Source organism: Populus nigra, chromosome 3 (assembly GCF_951802175.1).
Source record: "Populus nigra chromosome 3, ddPopNigr1.1, whole genome shotgun sequence".
Lineage (NCBI taxonomy): Eukaryota > Viridiplantae > Streptophyta > Magnoliopsida > Malpighiales > Salicaceae > Populus > Populus nigra.
Window position 1 is genome coordinate 18,448,371 of NC_084854.1, and position 16,289 is coordinate 18,464,659.

The 16,289-nt window shown below is 33.6% G+C and overlaps 2 protein-coding genes across 4 annotated transcripts; one reads left to right on the top strand and one right to left on the bottom strand.

Annotated features, from left to right (window-relative positions):
• Window positions 1–2,567: 2,567 nt before the first annotated feature.
• On the bottom strand, window positions 2,568–6,063 carry LOC133689539 (receptor-like protein kinase FERONIA). Its single transcript, XM_062109408.1, has one exon. It carries the CDS (start codon window positions 5,519–5,521, stop codon window positions 2,840–2,842), a length of 2,682 nt encoding a protein of 893 aa, XP_061965392.1. The 5' UTR covers window positions 5,522–6,063; the 3' UTR covers window positions 2,568–2,839.
• A 7,031-nt stretch (window positions 6,064–13,094) lies between these two features.
• LOC133689784 (mannan endo-1,4-beta-mannosidase 6-like) lies at window positions 13,095–15,996 on the top strand. 3 transcript variants are annotated; one of them, XM_062109824.1, is made up of 8 exons: window positions 13,240–13,288; window positions 13,443–13,481; window positions 13,907–13,993; window positions 14,080–14,359; window positions 14,494–14,691; window positions 14,808–14,930; window positions 15,047–15,258; window positions 15,420–15,996. In XM_062109824.1, exons 3-8 carry the CDS (start codon window positions 13,920–13,922, stop codon window positions 15,850–15,852), a joined length of 1,320 nt encoding a protein of 439 aa, XP_061965808.1. In that variant the 5' UTR covers window positions 13,240–13,288; window positions 13,443–13,481; window positions 13,907–13,919; the 3' UTR covers window positions 15,853–15,996. The 3 variants fall into 3 exon arrangements, with proteins under 3 accessions (XP_061965805.1, XP_061965806.1, XP_061965808.1); XM_062109821.1 differs by having other exon boundaries at window positions 13,095–13,481; XM_062109822.1 differs by having other exon boundaries at window positions 13,095–13,481; window positions 13,910–13,993.
• Window positions 15,997–16,289: the final 293 nt, after the last annotated feature.

The following is a 16,289-nucleotide window of genomic DNA, read 5'->3' on the forward strand; positions in this document are numbered from 1 at the left end:
CATGCTTTTGCTGCATTTTCTATTGGGCCTTATATAAAAAGCTATGGCAATCGCTCCACAAACACATTCATAACCTCTTATGGATCCGTGAGCACCCATAAATTTCCCTCATATAATATGGCTGTGTCGGTTTCTCTAGCATCATCAAATCATGTCGTTAGGTATTTTGGAACTTCTAATATCATATGTCACATATGGTTCCTAAATAGGCCCTACAAACATAACACCTGAGCATACTTTCAGTTTATGCATGATGTCATTTAGAAACCTTTAACAATTAGGTTAGCATTTAGAAGGGCTTGCGGGTTAAGTGATTATAATTCAGACTGAAATTCAAGTAGGAGCTGGTTAAATGAATTTACTTTTTATCATTTTGCCTTATGTACATTATTCTGGATACAAATAACATATTTAAGATCTAACTTGGAAAAGATTGTTCTCTATACATAAAACCTAAAAACTAGTGTAAAATGATGCTTGTCCAAAATGCTTCTTGTATCATTAAGTTGATAACTAGATAGGAGGCTCGCGCTACGCTGCAAGCTGACCTAAAGTTTTTCCAACCTAAAAAAAGATGCTAAGGTGACACAAATGTTCCTAAAAAAACAGGTTATTGACTTGATTATGTTTAATAAACTCGATTAATTAAAATAACATGAACAGCAACAAAAAATGCAACGACAATAAACAATCTGGAAAAAAAATTTACAAAGCAAAAGGGCAAAAAAAAAAAACCCAACTTGAGCCCATCCAGGTTAGCATACCAAATTTGCAACATGGTCGTGATATCGAGGTAACCTCACCGAAAATAAATTGAATAAAACTATAAAACTCAATTATCAAAAAGCTCAATGTTGAAGGGTGAAACTGAAACAAAATTAATGACAAAAAAAAAACAAAACAAAAATCAAAGTCAACCTAAGTTAAGCCGCTAAACTCGCGACCATGAATATATGATTGTGATAACCCTATAGAAAGGAGATTAAAAAAAAAAGCACGAAGACTAACCCCCAATAAATCAAATATTGAAGGATGAAAAAAAAACTCAATTTTAAAAAAAATACCTAAAAAAATTCAAAGTCAACATGTGTTAACCTATAAAACTCGTGACTCTAGTCATTAGCCTGTGACTAACCCCATAGTAGGAAAACCTTAAAAAATAATGACGCAAAATACCAAATGATGAGATTGAGAAAGAAAAATTCAAAAAAAAAAGTTTTTTTAAAAATAACAATTAAAATAATGATGACTAAATTTGATGTAAAAATAATTTGAAATCAAATGTTAAGGAATGAAATTGAAAAAAATAATTAGGAAAATGATTAAAATAATCAAACAACATTCAAAAGAATAGGGATCAAATTTTTTAAAAAATTAAATGAAATTAAATGATGAGGGGCGAAATTGAAGAAAAAAATTAATCAAAAAAAGATTAAAAAACAAAATAAATAACAATCACAAAAATGGGGACCAGATTAGAATAAAAAAAAAATAACATCTTTATATTTTGACAAGGTGAAACAAGTGAAACAGGGAGGAGAAAAAAAAGTCAATTGGAGCTCAACTATCGCGTTGCCTCGCACACACGCGGCACCAATAAAAGAGGACAGCGAGACACTTTCAACACCACCCCATAAGGCGATGTTTGGTGGTGGGATGATATCGCACATGCCAATAATTTTTTTTAATAATATTTATATTATTCAAAAGACCAATTCACCCTTTATCAATTTATTTATTATATAAAAAAAAACTAATATGAAACTCTTTGTATAAGTTTAACAATTTTTGCATGTAAAGGTAATATATATATATATATATATATATATATATATATATATTTAAAAAAAAAGAAACCCCGAATGTGTAACCTTTTATAATAATTTGCTTTTTAAGATAATGCTGTATTTTTAAAAGGTAAAAAGATGAAGTTGCCCAATTAATTTTATAATGTCTAATGGACATATATGGACCCTTAGAAAAAAACCTCCCTGCCCCAAACACCAAGGTGATGATTTTTTAAGGGCAAAATAATAATTATATTATTGTCATGAATACTAATTTGTATCTATATGAACAGTAAACCATCCATGAATTTTAAGTTTTTTATAATAAGTTATTTTGTAATATAAAAACTCAAATCGATGTCATGCTACAAAATTTTGGACCGTGGCCGCTCCGGGACAGACTCGAATAGAAAACTAAAGCCTACCTGGATATACTTTCTGGTTATTGGTTCAGCAGCCTGCACGTTCACCATCTGTAAGAACTAATAATAATAAAATATTTTATTAAAATTCTTCACTCATGAAAGTCAATTAATCAACAAATCCTATGACAGCTCTCCCAATGACTTTCCCCGCGTTTTTGCCAGCTGACTCGAATATTCGTTGAACCGAACAGTCTGGCCTGTCCTCGTTATGACAACAATCAACTTCGCCCCCACCACATGCAAGAGACCAGATTTGATGGCAATTCAGACCTTCAAATACTAACTACTACCGCATGAAAACATGCATCTTCAGACATGGACGGTTGTTCTATCCAAATCCAGACACTTGAGAATCTAAGCCAGAAAGAACAGCATGAAAGCAGATAGATTGTAGAGATACAAATAAAAGTTACACCACACTCTTCAGGTGAATTGTAGATACAAATTATAGTAATTGATTTGATCAAAACATATCAGAACCGGGTGAACATGTAACTAAATGAATTGGATAAGAAAAACATCAAAGAAAAAAGCCAAATTCAAGTCCTCTGATGATTGGCAGCAGATTGCAAACTGCCTTACTGGGTTTCCGAAAACTTGATAACAAATCCAGTCCTGTTTATGATCTCATCTTCCTTTCGGGTTCATGATCTGTGAGAAAACAGCGCTTGGAGTTAAGCCATCAGAGTCTTCACTGGCGAGGCTCCGACCGCCTATGCTCATACTGATTCCACTGCTCCTTGAATCTGTTACATTACCACCATAACCAGGGGATGCATCGGGATCTTTCTTCCCTTTATAGGCAACATTGAACGGCACCTCCTCGTCTACTCCGACAATACCCCTGGCACCGTCCTCTGCACTCTCTTGTAGCTGCAAGGCAAACTCTAGGTTCCAGAGTACGTCACCCATTGATGGCCTGTCAATGCTGTCATCAGAGACGCACTTCATTGCAGTCTCGGCAAACTTTTTGAAGCATTCTGGTGCAATCTTCCCCTTCAGATAGGGATCAAGAATCTGATCAAGAATGCCTTTCTTATGGCAATGAGCAGCCCATTCTGCCAGGCTCACCTGTTCCTTGGGCAGCGTTGGGTTCAAGGCTGGTCGAGCACAAAGTATCTCAAAAAGCACAACTCCAAAAGAGTAAACATCGGATTTTTCAGTTAGTTGCTGCCTCCTGAAGTACTCTGGATCCAGATAGCCGAAACTACCTTTGACAACAGTGCTGACATGAGTGTGATCCAAAGTAGGGCCTGTTTTTGACAACCCAAAATCAGAGACCTTAGCAACCCACTTCTCATCCAAAAGAATGTTTGTTGTCTTGACATCACGGTGGATGATAGTGTACTTTGCACCAGTGTGGAGATAGTGCAAACCACGAGCAGCCCCAATGCATATCTCAAGTCTTTGCTTCCATGGCAGAGGGGGCTTTTGGGTTTTGTATAGATGTTCACGCAATGTTCCGTAAGCCATGTGGTCATAAACAAGGATCATCTCAGTATTCTCTTCGCAGTACCCAATCAATGAAACAAGGTGGCGGTGTCGAAGTTTTGAGAGCATTTCAATCTCAGTCTGGAACTCATGCACTCCTTGCTCAGAGAGTGGATTACCACGCTTGATCGCAACTTTAGTTGTTCCACCATCAATTTCTCCCTTGTAAACTTTACCAAAACCTCCCACCCCAAGGATCAAAGCCTCATCAAAGTTCTTGGTGGCAGCCTTGATCTCAGCAAATGAGAAGTGGCGGCAAAGGTTTGAAGGCAGGGAGGAAACATAACTTCCTGTAGTATTTGTCTTGGCCGAACTAGCAGAATGTGAATTTCCATAAAGAGAAAGAGGAAGCCACCCAGATGGCCCATCACTTGAACTTGGCTCCTTTCCATGTCTATGGCGGCGGCGTGATGCAGCAAGAACACAGAAACCAATGACAATAGCTAGAACAACTCCACCACTCACAACTCCAGCTATAATTGCTGTTTGGCTCTTTGATTGACCAGGGCCAGATCCTGGTCTGGCCTTTATGGGGTCAATTTCCTCCTGTTTAGGAGCAGGGATTGGATTTGGTCCAGCAAGATTACCATCATTTGGATTGCTTAACTTGAAAATCTCTACACCATTTAAGATTGCATCATAATACTGGGGCTTTGACTTCGGATTAGGATGAAGACCAAGCCACATATCCTGCTGAGGAGGTCCACCAGGAACTAGCACCACGTAATCTTTGTAGACTGGAACTCCATTGTTCCCATTCCCCCCTGCCCAGGCAATCACATCCGCTCCATCTTCAGCAGTTTGATTATTGAGGAAGATGTCAAACACTTGCTGGTTAACCTTGGTTATATTCGAAACCTCACAGAAATGTAGCCTAACCAAGTAATTGAAACTGGAATCCACGCTAAAAACCCAAGTCAAATTGTAATTCATGTTGATGCGAGGATCTGTTCCCATGGATCTAGCGGTAGCATACACGTCACTTGGGGCAACATAAGAGGACATCCCTGCAGGATATCTAATTGTCATATTTGGATCAGCACTCTGTGTAAGACCATACGCTGCCCCGTAAAGATATATCTGATCATCAGACCACGACCGAAATAGACCTGTATCGGCAGAGGGTGTAATGCCATTACCTCCCACATTTAACCTATATACATTCTCAAGGGCAGTAGTATTGTCAATGGTAAACGGGGCATCTTGGCCGACAATCATCACCCCATCAACATTGCTATAAATGTCAGGCATTGACACGATTTCAATTCCATTTACAAATGCATAAGCACTCGAAGGATTTGAAGACGGACTGAAAGTTATCTTCAATGTATCACCATCCACATTGACCAAATACTCCTTCATAATCGAAACATAATTCAAAGCTTCTGCGGTTTGAGCAACACTAAAATTGCTAAGAAGTGTATAAGACCCAGCAGTAACAGAAAAGAGAGCATTGGAAGCATTAAGCCCACTATATGAAGAAGGATAGAAATACAAACGAATGAATTTACGACCAGAAACCACTGGAAAACTATAGGTAAAACTGGACCGAAAAATACGTGCTGTTAGATACGGAACTTGGGGAACAGAAGGGTCTTGAGTGGAAGCAGTGGCTGTGGATGAATTTGTAGACGAAGACAAAAATGAAGAACCCCTATCTGAGGTCCAATCCCGACCATCTGAATCGGACTGATCGGAATTCGCCCCACAATCTAGGAGGATTTTCTCGGTGGGAACATAATTTGCAGCAAAAATAACTTGAATAGAAGATAACAAGCAAAGAGAAACATAAACGGAAACACAGAAACACTTATACATGCTTCTCAGGGCCTCAAAACCTCAACAAAACAAGCTAGGAAGTCCCTCCACGAAGTTAAACACCCAAAACAGAAACAAAGCAAGCTCAAAACTGAAGCTTGACAAGGATAAAGTAGAGATCTGGGATGCTTAAGCACTCAAATCAAGCTCACACCTTTAGGTGACCGGATCAAGGAATAGCTAAACAAACACCAAAAACCCAGTTTGAAAACAAGAAAAACTAGCCAAGAACTTGATAAAAGAAAGCAAGGAATCCAGCACTAGAAACCCAAAGACAATGAAGGGAAGGAAGCACTGCTGATAACAATGCGTTTGTATAGAGAGAAAAACAGAGAATGCAAGGCCATTTTTCTGGAGCTCTAGGGGAACAAAACAATGGAGATTATATTAAGTGAAGGTGAGGGTGAGGGTTTACCTTTTTAGATGGAATCAACCTGAAAGAGAAATGAACTGGCTGGGTCAAATCGGACAGATGGCTTGAAATTTTGAGTAAGAAGTTTACGAAACTAGAAAGCAAAGGGAAACTAAACCAACTTGTGCTGGCTTCGTCGGTAGTGTTTATTTTCGCGGTAAAACCGTTATTGTTGTAGTTATTTTTATTTTTTTTTCATGTTAATATTAAAAATAAATTTTAAAAAATAAAAAATAAAAAATATATATTATTTTAATATATTTTTAAATAAAATATATTTAAAAAATCAACTTGTATTACAATATTAAACACTATCATGAAAAACCAATTACTAATTTTGAAAAGAAACCAATTAAATTTAGGAAACCTGATAAAATCCAATCTGTTGGACCAATTATGTAAGTTATTGAGTCGATTTTAAATAAAAAAAAAAAAAACCTGTAGATTTGGATTTTTTGAAGAACTACTCAGTACAATAACTTTTCCGGTACTTCCACCTTAAAAAAATTGTGCACTTACTTTTTCACTATTTTATGTTTTATGCCTCATATAATACTATTAATTCTATATTTAAATTAATGATTCGCTATTAGCTTGATTAGGGCACCGTCCAAAATGGTTTTAATAACAATGTGGGAGAGGGAGAGGGAGAGGGAGAGGGATTTTCATTTTGAATTCATAAAAAAGGGGACTTGACTGTAAGAATATCTTGTTTGAGAACTAAATTAAAAAAAAAAAAAAAGAAGATAGTTTGGGGACTGATTTTGAAGTTTTCCCGAACGGTGTTTCCGTGTTCCAAGCCCATTTGAAAATGCAGGCCAACCCGAGTTTCCAAAAGATTCAAAAAATATTTTTTATTAAAAATTAATTTTTTTATATATCTTGTATCGTTTTGATGCGCTGATTTTAAAAATAATTTTTAAAAATAAAAAAAATATCATTTTGATATATTTCAATATGAAAAATATTTGGAAAAGTAATCGCAACCACAATCTCAACCGTGCTACAAGAAGCTAGACTGTTTGTACTAAAATGACGTGACTGTCCTTAGAGGTGGTGTTAATTACGGTATTTGCCATGGAAGTTTGGTTGGAAGACAGATCAGCGATGAAGGATAATAAGACGGGTTCAAAGGAGACCGTTTCAACGCGTTCGGTGCATTGTCTAGCTGCCTCTTAATTGTCATCGTACATGATTGGTTAGTTGTTGGGCATTTGTTTGGAAAAAAAAAAAAATTGAATTGCTTTCATACGCTGTTGACACTTTAAACCTTCATCGTTAATGGTTAATTATTTATGGAAATAGAGGAATTATTTTTTAGAATGTATTTAATAAAAAACAATTTAATTTGAAATAAATAAAAATTAATTTTTTAAAAATATTTTAAAATATAAAATATAACCGCTTATTTTTTATATTTTAAAAGTATTTTTTAAAAATATCTAGGACTCCTATTTTTTATATTAAATTTATTAAATGACATTACTTGCTAGACTTGTCTACCACTAACCGTCGTCGTCGTCATTATTTATGAAGAATCCATTTTTAGGGGGTAGAGATAGGGGCCTAAAAAAACAAAAACAAATTAAGTTGTAGCCCCATCCTAAAAAATTATCCTACTTTTAGCCCCATCCTAAAACATTGTCCTAGTTTTAGCCCCATCCTAAAAAATTATCCTAGTTTTAGCGCCTGTAAAAAATTATCTCAACTCCGTGCTGTCCACCGTCTATTGAAATTTATATGAACCAGCAGCCATGTAATGTTTTGTTTTATTTATTGCAAAGTCTTTTTCCACCTTTGATGATTATATTTTTATTTTTAGTGTAAACAACACTGATTGATTGATGGCCTATTTTCTAATTTTTGTACGTTATTGTTGTTCAGTCTAAATCAATTTTAAATAAAGTAATTTTTAATTGAGAAATGATAAATTAAAAAAAATTATTGTGATTTGAGATGAACATCCCTAATAAATTAATTTAAATTTCATATAAGATAAAGAAATAAATGGGAAGGTATTTCAATTGTATGTTACTTGTAAGAAATGGAAAAGTGTAGTTATGAATTTGTGGGAAGAAAACTGTATAAAATTATGGTATAGATGTGTGAGGATGAATGAGATAGAAATAATGATTTAATTGAAGGGAAAAACATGAAAATTTGTGCTCCTAGTGGGCCAGCCATGTGTAGAAAGAAATAGTGTACAAATTGTGTGTGAAATGAGAAAATAAAGTAGAATGTTTGATGTAATGGATGTTTGGCATGTTGTTGTGATGTATGTGTTGGAAAAGTATGTGTATGGAAATGGTGAGATTTGGGGTAAAATTGTAGTATTGTTTAGCTATTAAAATTATAGGTGTGAGTTAATTATGTTTGGGAAGGTATTTCAATGTGGTATACATGTTGAATGTGAGTTAGTTAATTGGGTTTGGGAGTTGTGTTTATTGATTGGAATAAATATGCTTGAAAATAAGTTTAGGAAGAAATGATAATTGGTAGATGTTATTTGGATTAATTGAAAAGTTAGTGGTAGATTTTGAGATATTTAGAAAATAAATCTAAATGTATAGTGATTTAATTGTGTTGTATAAAATTTAAAAGTTATTTATGTTTTGTAATTGACCTTAAAAGTGATAATATTGCATGTGAATTATGAAAAACTATAATGGTGATAACCAGTAGATAATTGTGATAAACTGCAATGGTAACTAGTAAATAATTGTAAAACACTACAATAGCAGGAACTAGTACACAATTGTAATAGACTACAACGGTGAAAATCAATTTATAATAGAAATTAACCACGACAACATAAATAAATATTGACTTTATGAAAAACCGCAACAACAAAGATAAATATTGTGTTAGTGAATGACCGTAATGGTAATATTAATATTATGATTGTGATTAACCACAACGGCACTAATGGTCATGTATTCTTAATTGACCATAACAGTGAACATGATAACAAGTTAGAAAGCTTGCTATTTGGATAAAGACTATAACATGTGAGAAAGTCTATTGTTTGAACGGAGACTAATGAAATTTGATGGTATCACAGTCAAAAGTTTGAATGTAAACCATGGATATAGATATAATTTGTTGTTTGGATGGAGATTAGTGATATTTGACGGTATCATAATTGGATGTTTGAATGTATACTGTGAATACAAATATAGTATGTTGTTTGGACGAAGACTAAAGAGATTTAATGATATCATAGTTGGATGTTTAGATATAGACTATAGACATAGACAAATATAGCCTATCGTTTGGACAAAGACTAATGAGATTTGATAGTATTATAGTTGGATGTCTAATAAATATTGTGGGACAAATTTTAATGAATTTTGATATTGCTCGGGATAAATTTGGTATAAATAGGTGTTGGGATCTAGAAAATATTACGGAATAAAAAAATTGTTGATTACACACACACACACACACATGGTGCCCGACTGTTTGGGGAAGAAAAATGAAAAAGAAATTTGTGAGAAAAAGATAGAAACCTTGTGAGATCATGCCAATATCTACATCATCTCTTAGGAAAACCATATTTTAGGATTGATTAAGTGAGATTAAGATAGAGAAATTAAGGTTTCAGAGAGAAAAAGTGAAGAAGTTGAAGAAAGAAGAGGAAAGCTTGTGGAAGTTGCTTTTGGCTAGCATTTGGAGAGCAAAATATTGTGAGGCAAGGTGGTCTGAGCTCATTTGAATAAGTCATAAGAAAATTTAATTGATTTTGATGAAATTCTTAATTATGTGAATTAGGGTTCATGATTGAGAATTTAAGAGCTTTGTAAATTAGTGTTAGAAATGCTAAAACATGTAATAAAAAAGTGTTATAAATGTGAAATTGGTGTTATTAAGAAGAAAACATGGTGAGGATTTGAGTGGAGGTGGCCAACCATGTGTGGAAAAGCAAAGAGAAGTATTGTTTTGATGATGTTTATGAGTTGATATTGTAAAGAATTATTGTAAAGTATTTGTTAGAAATTATTGGAAGGACATTACATCATGTTATCAATTTTGATTAACATATTGAAATGTTTGTTCATTGTAGTATTGGAGTGAAGTTTTCATAAAAATATATAGGTGGGTGTGTTATATTTAAATAATAGTTTTGTAATGTAGAAATTATAATTTAAACTATGATAAAATTAAAGAAAAACATTGCAAAGGAAAAGAAAAGAAGAAAGGCTTGTGGCCGAATATGTATATTAAATAAAGGAGAGAATTGAAAATGTAGTAATTGAATTTGATTATTTGAGAGTTGATAAAATGAGGAAAGGTTAAATGATAAGTTATATGAGAGAAGTATTTAGTATACTTGGGGCTAGTTGGAGAAATTAATAAATAAAACTTTGAAGATGAATTGTACGCTAGGAAGTAAGTTAAAGGAATAGTAGTATGTTATGAAATGATAAAAGTATTAATTTATGGTACCTTTTTTAGATTCAGGAGAGGTACCAAGAGTGATATCTTTCACAGGAGCACGCTCAACTAGAGGTGCAGGTAAGTGCTTATGCATCTTATCTTTTTAATTATATAATTTATTTCTTGAAATTGCATTAGATTTGATAGTTGTTATTGAAACAAAATTGAGTATGATATATGAAGTGGGGAAAAAGAAAAAGAAAATAAAGATATGAGGTATAAATGACAAGGTTGTGTTTGTAAAATTGATTATGTGAAGGAAATCAAAGATTATGTTGTTGCCATTGATGAACGGTAACCAATGATTTGTTGTTTTCATTGTTAAATGGAAGCCATTATTTGTTGTTTTCATTGTTGAATGAAAATCATTGTTATGTTGCTACTATTGATGAATAGTAGCCAATAATTTATTGCTTTTATTGTTGAATGAAAGTCATTGTTGGTTGTTTCCACAATTGAATGGAAACCATTGTTATGTTTCTACTGTTGATAAATGATAACCAATGATTTGTTAACCTTAAGAACCATTTTTACCATTAGTCTTCTCAAATTTCTTCCTCTCTTTCTCACTTTGTTTTTTTCAAATCCTTAAATTGTATTTTTCTTCTTCCCAATTGTGTTTGAACTTGTCCCATCATGATACGTGATTGTTGAAATAGTCTGCCACATCGCATGAACACCATGACTAGTTAATAAAACACTAAAGGGTATGTGGCTAAATTAATGTAATCACTCTCACAAAACACTTTTTACTATAATAGTGTTTTGTTTTGGTTATTTTTCAATTTAACCCTTCAACAACCCAATATTTTTTATTTAAGTTTTATTTTCAATTTCATCTTTCAATATTATATTATTTTAAGAATTGTGCTTTGTAGTTATTTTTCTAAAAAATTTATGTTGAGTTATATATTAATTTCATGGATTTAGTTTTTTTTGTTTTATTGATTTAAGCCTTCAATACTAGATATGTTAGAAGTAAGGCTTCATAATTTTTTTTATATTTTTATATGAATTTATTTTAATCTCATAATCCAGGTAACAGGTTTAACATATTAACTCGGGTTGACTCGGATTATTTTTTTATGGGCCTCTTTTTCTAATTGATGTTTTTTTTCTGATTCCATCCTACAATATCAGGTTGGTTGAAAATAGGTTTTTTGTAATTTTTTTGAATTTTTTTCTATGAGATTATCCTAGAATTTTTTAATTAAATATTTTTTAATTGGGTTTCATAATTTTTTTATTTGATTTCCTTGAAATTATTTTGATCTCATGATTCAGATTGTGGGTTTGATAAATCGACTTGAGTTGATTTTTTTTATTTTTTTAGTCATTTTTTAATTGAATATTTTTTTTTATTTCACCCTCCAACAACTCAATCTTTTTTTTTTCAATTTCATCTTTCAATATTATATTTTTTGGAAATTGAGCTTTGTAATTGTTTTTTAATTTGATTTATGTGAAGTTATCTTAGTCTAATGGATTTATTTTATTTTATCTTGATTTCAACTTTTCAACATCGGATCTATTGGAAATGAAGCTTTTTATTTTTGTTTTATGAAGTTATCACGGTCTCATTACCCAGGTAGTTTAACAGGTCAGCCTGTGTTAACTTGAGTTATTTTTTTTATTGATTTTTTTTTTGATTTTATCCTTCAACATTGGATTAGTGGAAAATTAGACTTCATGATTTTTTTTATGAGGTTATCTTGATCTCATAACCTGAGTTACTGGTTTGACAGTTTAACCCGAGTTGACTCTAGTAGTTTTTTTGTTCTTTTTTATTTTTTTAATTTCATCTTTCAATATTGAATTAATTAGAAATTGGCCTTCATAATTTATTTTGATCATTAAAGTTGTCACGGTCTAAGGTTGTCACGGTCTCATAACATGGGTCGTAGATTTAATAGATTAAACCGAGTTGATCCAATATACTGCGGTTTCAATATTTTTTTTTTAAATAATGATCCAATATGTCACCATATCAATATTTTTTAAAAAAATTATTATCCAATATATATCATATTTTGAGTGAGTTGTAGTCTCATTATTATAATTTCTATTTAAATAACCTGTCTTCAATTCTATCTTATAAAAAAATTCAATGTTTAATTTTGTTATTCTCAATCTGATATTTCTCGAAGAATAATATATTTAATATTTAGTAAAGTTCAGTTTATTTTATTAATTAGATTTCTTATCTCTAATATCCATTAATATTATACATTACGTTTTATTTAACTTTCATAGTATATATGTAAGCTACTAATATTATGAATTTTTATCAAGTCAAAAGTGTTCATAATGATTTATTGTTTTTCCTTCATAGCGAAATTGAATTATAAACATTGAAGCACTATTAATTAATGAACAATTCTACATCGACAAACTCTTTAAATTCAAGCTCGATTCGAAGACTTTGAGATATATCATAGCCGAAATTTCCACTCCTTAGTCTCTATGAAAAATATTGATTGTGAAATCTTGTATCTTATTCGTTTCTTTCATGCTGGTAGCCATTGTTGTGCTGCTCATCGATATTATTTCACAGGCAATAATATTTATTTACATGTTTGTGGGTTGTAATCATATAAAAATGAAACAATGTAATTCAATTTAAAAGTTAGCGTAATAGGAAAATTAATTGATTGTATTAGAAATATATTTAGGGCATCAAATGATGAAAATATTAAAAATTGTTTGTTCAAAAGGTACAGATAAGACCCAAAAGGAGAACAGAAATAATAAATCATGTGATAGTGGATGAATCAGGCAGGTTTTGTGAGAGGACAATCAAGTCAAAGAATGCCATTGCCAGGCAAGTTAAAATGGGGATTAATCTAGGGTTTGCCACAGAGAGCATAGCTGCTCCCTGATGCGTCACAAAACATTCAAGTCAAGTTTGCAACAGATCAGTTTAGTATTGCTTACCTTCTTATCAGCTCCCCTCTACTTCCCCCGATTGCTTTCAGCAGAGAAATGGTGTTTATCAATCTCTGTACATTGTCTTTCTATCTATAGATTTATTCTTTCCTGTGTTTGTCTATATATATGCTTACTGCTTACCAGCGCCATAGTCTCCAGGAGATGCAGTGACCTTGAAGTAAGGTTAGTGACATCTGAACTAAAAAGTTATGTGGTTTTTAAGGGTCTCATTTTCTTGTAGGACCCTTCAGACTTACCTTAGGAGTCATACCTTGAGCCTTATCCAAGTATGCACATAGACTTATGTATCTGTGTTTGGAAGAGAAGAAATTGGCTGAGAAAGTGCAAGAATTGAAATTTTCTTGGCTTTAAAGCTAGAGTGTTGATCCCCTCTTCAACACTCTTCTTGCATATCACAGTTTCTGTTACCCAGTAAAAGACAGAATTAGATGATCAATATGCATATAAATATGTGGTCCAAGGAAGAGGAGTGTGCAACACTTGGCTTGCTGACTCAATACAATGGATACCCACAAGAGGATATTTGGGTTCAAGATCATATTTTTTGTATCCATTTTTATTCTTCTTAATGGATGTTTAAAATGCAGCAGCTTTGGTGTTATGGATGGTGACCAATGGGATACAACAGCGGAGGAAGTAGACAATCATTTGCCATCTTCTAGCTCAAGTCAAGGGTAACCATAAGCAAGGACTATATTTCATTTAATTTTCTGTAAAATGAGATTGTTACGTTTATTACTCTGATTACTCAAATGTTCAGGGCCTATGAGTTGAATGATGTGGGAGAAGAGGAATGGCAAATGGTGGCCAGAAAAGGAAACCAGTTTGTGATCAATGACCAACCTTTCTATGTCAATGGATTTAACACATACTGGTTGATGGTGTTTGCTGCTGATCAATCTACAAGAGGAAAAGTCACTGAGGTTTTCCAACAAGCATCCTCAGTTGGTCTAACAGTTTGTAGGACTTGGGCTTTTAATGATGGCCAGTGGAGAGCTCTTCAGAAATCCCCTGGTGTTTATGATGAAGATGTTTTCAAGGTACTGTTGCCTAGTTTTTGGGCTTATAACAGAAGCAACCTCGCTAGGCCACTGATAGCTAGGCTGCCAAAGCTATTTTACTTTGCGTTCTTCACATCTCATGATTTTTTGTTCTTTTTTTGTTCTTTTTTGAGCTGGCCTTGGATTTTGTGGTGAGTGAAGCAAAGAAGTACAAGATCAGGCTCATATTATCGTTGACTAACAACTGGGATGCATATGGTGGAAAAGCACAGTATGTTAAATGGGGAAAAGCTACTGGCCTTAATTTGACATCTGATGATGATTTCTTCTCACATCCAACACTCAGAAGCTACTATAAGGCTCATGTCAAGGCAACTTTCATACTGCTGTCCCAAAAAAAACTTTTTTTTTTGTGCACTCTGACATCGAACTCGGAAAATAATCCATTGACAGTTGGTCTTACAGTTTCTTTATTCATTGAATGCAGGCGGTACTGAATAGAGTCAATACACTCACGAACATAACCTACAAGGATGACCCTACAATATTTGCTTGGGAGTTGATGAATGAACCTCGGTGCACCTCAGATCCCTCTGGTGATAAACTGCAGGTTCGTTGTTCATCAACACTTGATTTTACATTAATCCTATACAAGATATTCAGATAGCTGGTAGTGCTTTGTGCCATCATTTTCTAAAGCAATTGAATGTTATTGTTTTTTTATAGTCATGGATAACAGACATGGCAGTATATGTGAAGAGCATGGATGCAAAGCACTTGGTAGAGATTGGATTGGAGGGATTTTACGGTCCATCGGCTCCTGATAGGGCCCAGTTCAATCCGAATTCATATGCTACACAAGTTGGAACTGACTTTATCAGGAACCATCAGGTTCTTGGTGTTGATTTTGCTTCTGTTCACATTTATGCAGACTCCTGGTAAGTACTCACTGCATCAACAAGGACAAAAAAAACTGACAGATTAAATTGTGCACTATTTCTGAGTGCATCATTGATTGCATTGTGGCCTATTTAACTTTAGATGCAAATTACCTTTTCTCATTTAGGATCTAAACAAATAATTAAATCTATTGATGAAGGATTTCGCTAACAATCTCGGATTCTCATATCCAATTCATCAAGTCATGGATGGAAGCTCACATAGAGGATGCTGAGAGATATCTGGGAATGCCAGTTGTGTTCGGGGAGTTTGGTGTTTCTTCAAAAGACCCTGGTTACAACACATCATTCCGTGACACGATGATTAACACAGTGTACAAGACCCTCTTGAACTCAACCAAGAGAGGTGGGAGTGGAGCTGGGAGCCTTCTGTGGCAGATTTTCCCTGATGGGACTGACTACATGGATGATGGATATGCGATTGTTCTATCAAAATCTCCTTCCACGTCAAACATCATTTCCCTCCATTCAACACGAGTTGCAATCTTCAATTCCATGTGTTCCTGGAAATGCAAATGGGGCTGCAAGAAGAAGAATCCCTTAGAGGCCTTCTTCTACCATGATGATTTGTAAAAGTACCTCACCAATCACAACAGAAAAGGGAAGAAGTACAGTAGTCATGATAACACCCTTTGTTTTATAGTACCTCCAAAAACATTAATGTTGGTGTTGTTAAATAAAGTGAATGGCTTAAAGAAAGAAATTTTTATTTCACAAGCTGTTGTTGTATTATCTGCCAAGCAATTTTACGTCTTCCACCCTTGTTTTTTCAGTTCAAATTGTCTGTTACAAAGTTCTTCCTTGCCACTCTTTGTATTAGGTATCCACTTCCTCCGATTCTAGTAACTAGTATCAAAAACATATTCTGGCTTTCATTCTGCAACATCTAAAGCTTAAAAATGATCAAGAACCAACAAACCATTCCACAAGTTAACATTCGTTAATCTCTTCGGCGTCTAAAACATGAAAACTATTACCCATGGTAGCATCGCTCGTGAAGATCATCTCTG

Coding starts and splice junctions, on each gene's coding strand:
- LOC133689539 (XM_062109408.1), bottom strand. CDS start 5,521: ATGTATAAGTGTTTCTGTGTTTCCGTTTATGTTTCTCTTTGCTTGTTA.
- LOC133689784 (XM_062109821.1), top strand. CDS start 13,249: ATGCGTCACAAAACATTCAAGTCAAGTTTGCAACAGATCAGTTTAGTA. Junction 13,482..13,906: donor TGCAGTGACCTTGAAGTAAG/GTTAGTGACATC, acceptor TTTAAAATGCAG/CAGCTTTGGTGTTATGGATG. Junction 15,259..15,419: donor CACATTTATGCAGACTCCTG/GTAAGTACTCAC, acceptor CTATTGATGAAG/GATTTCGCTAACAATCTCGG.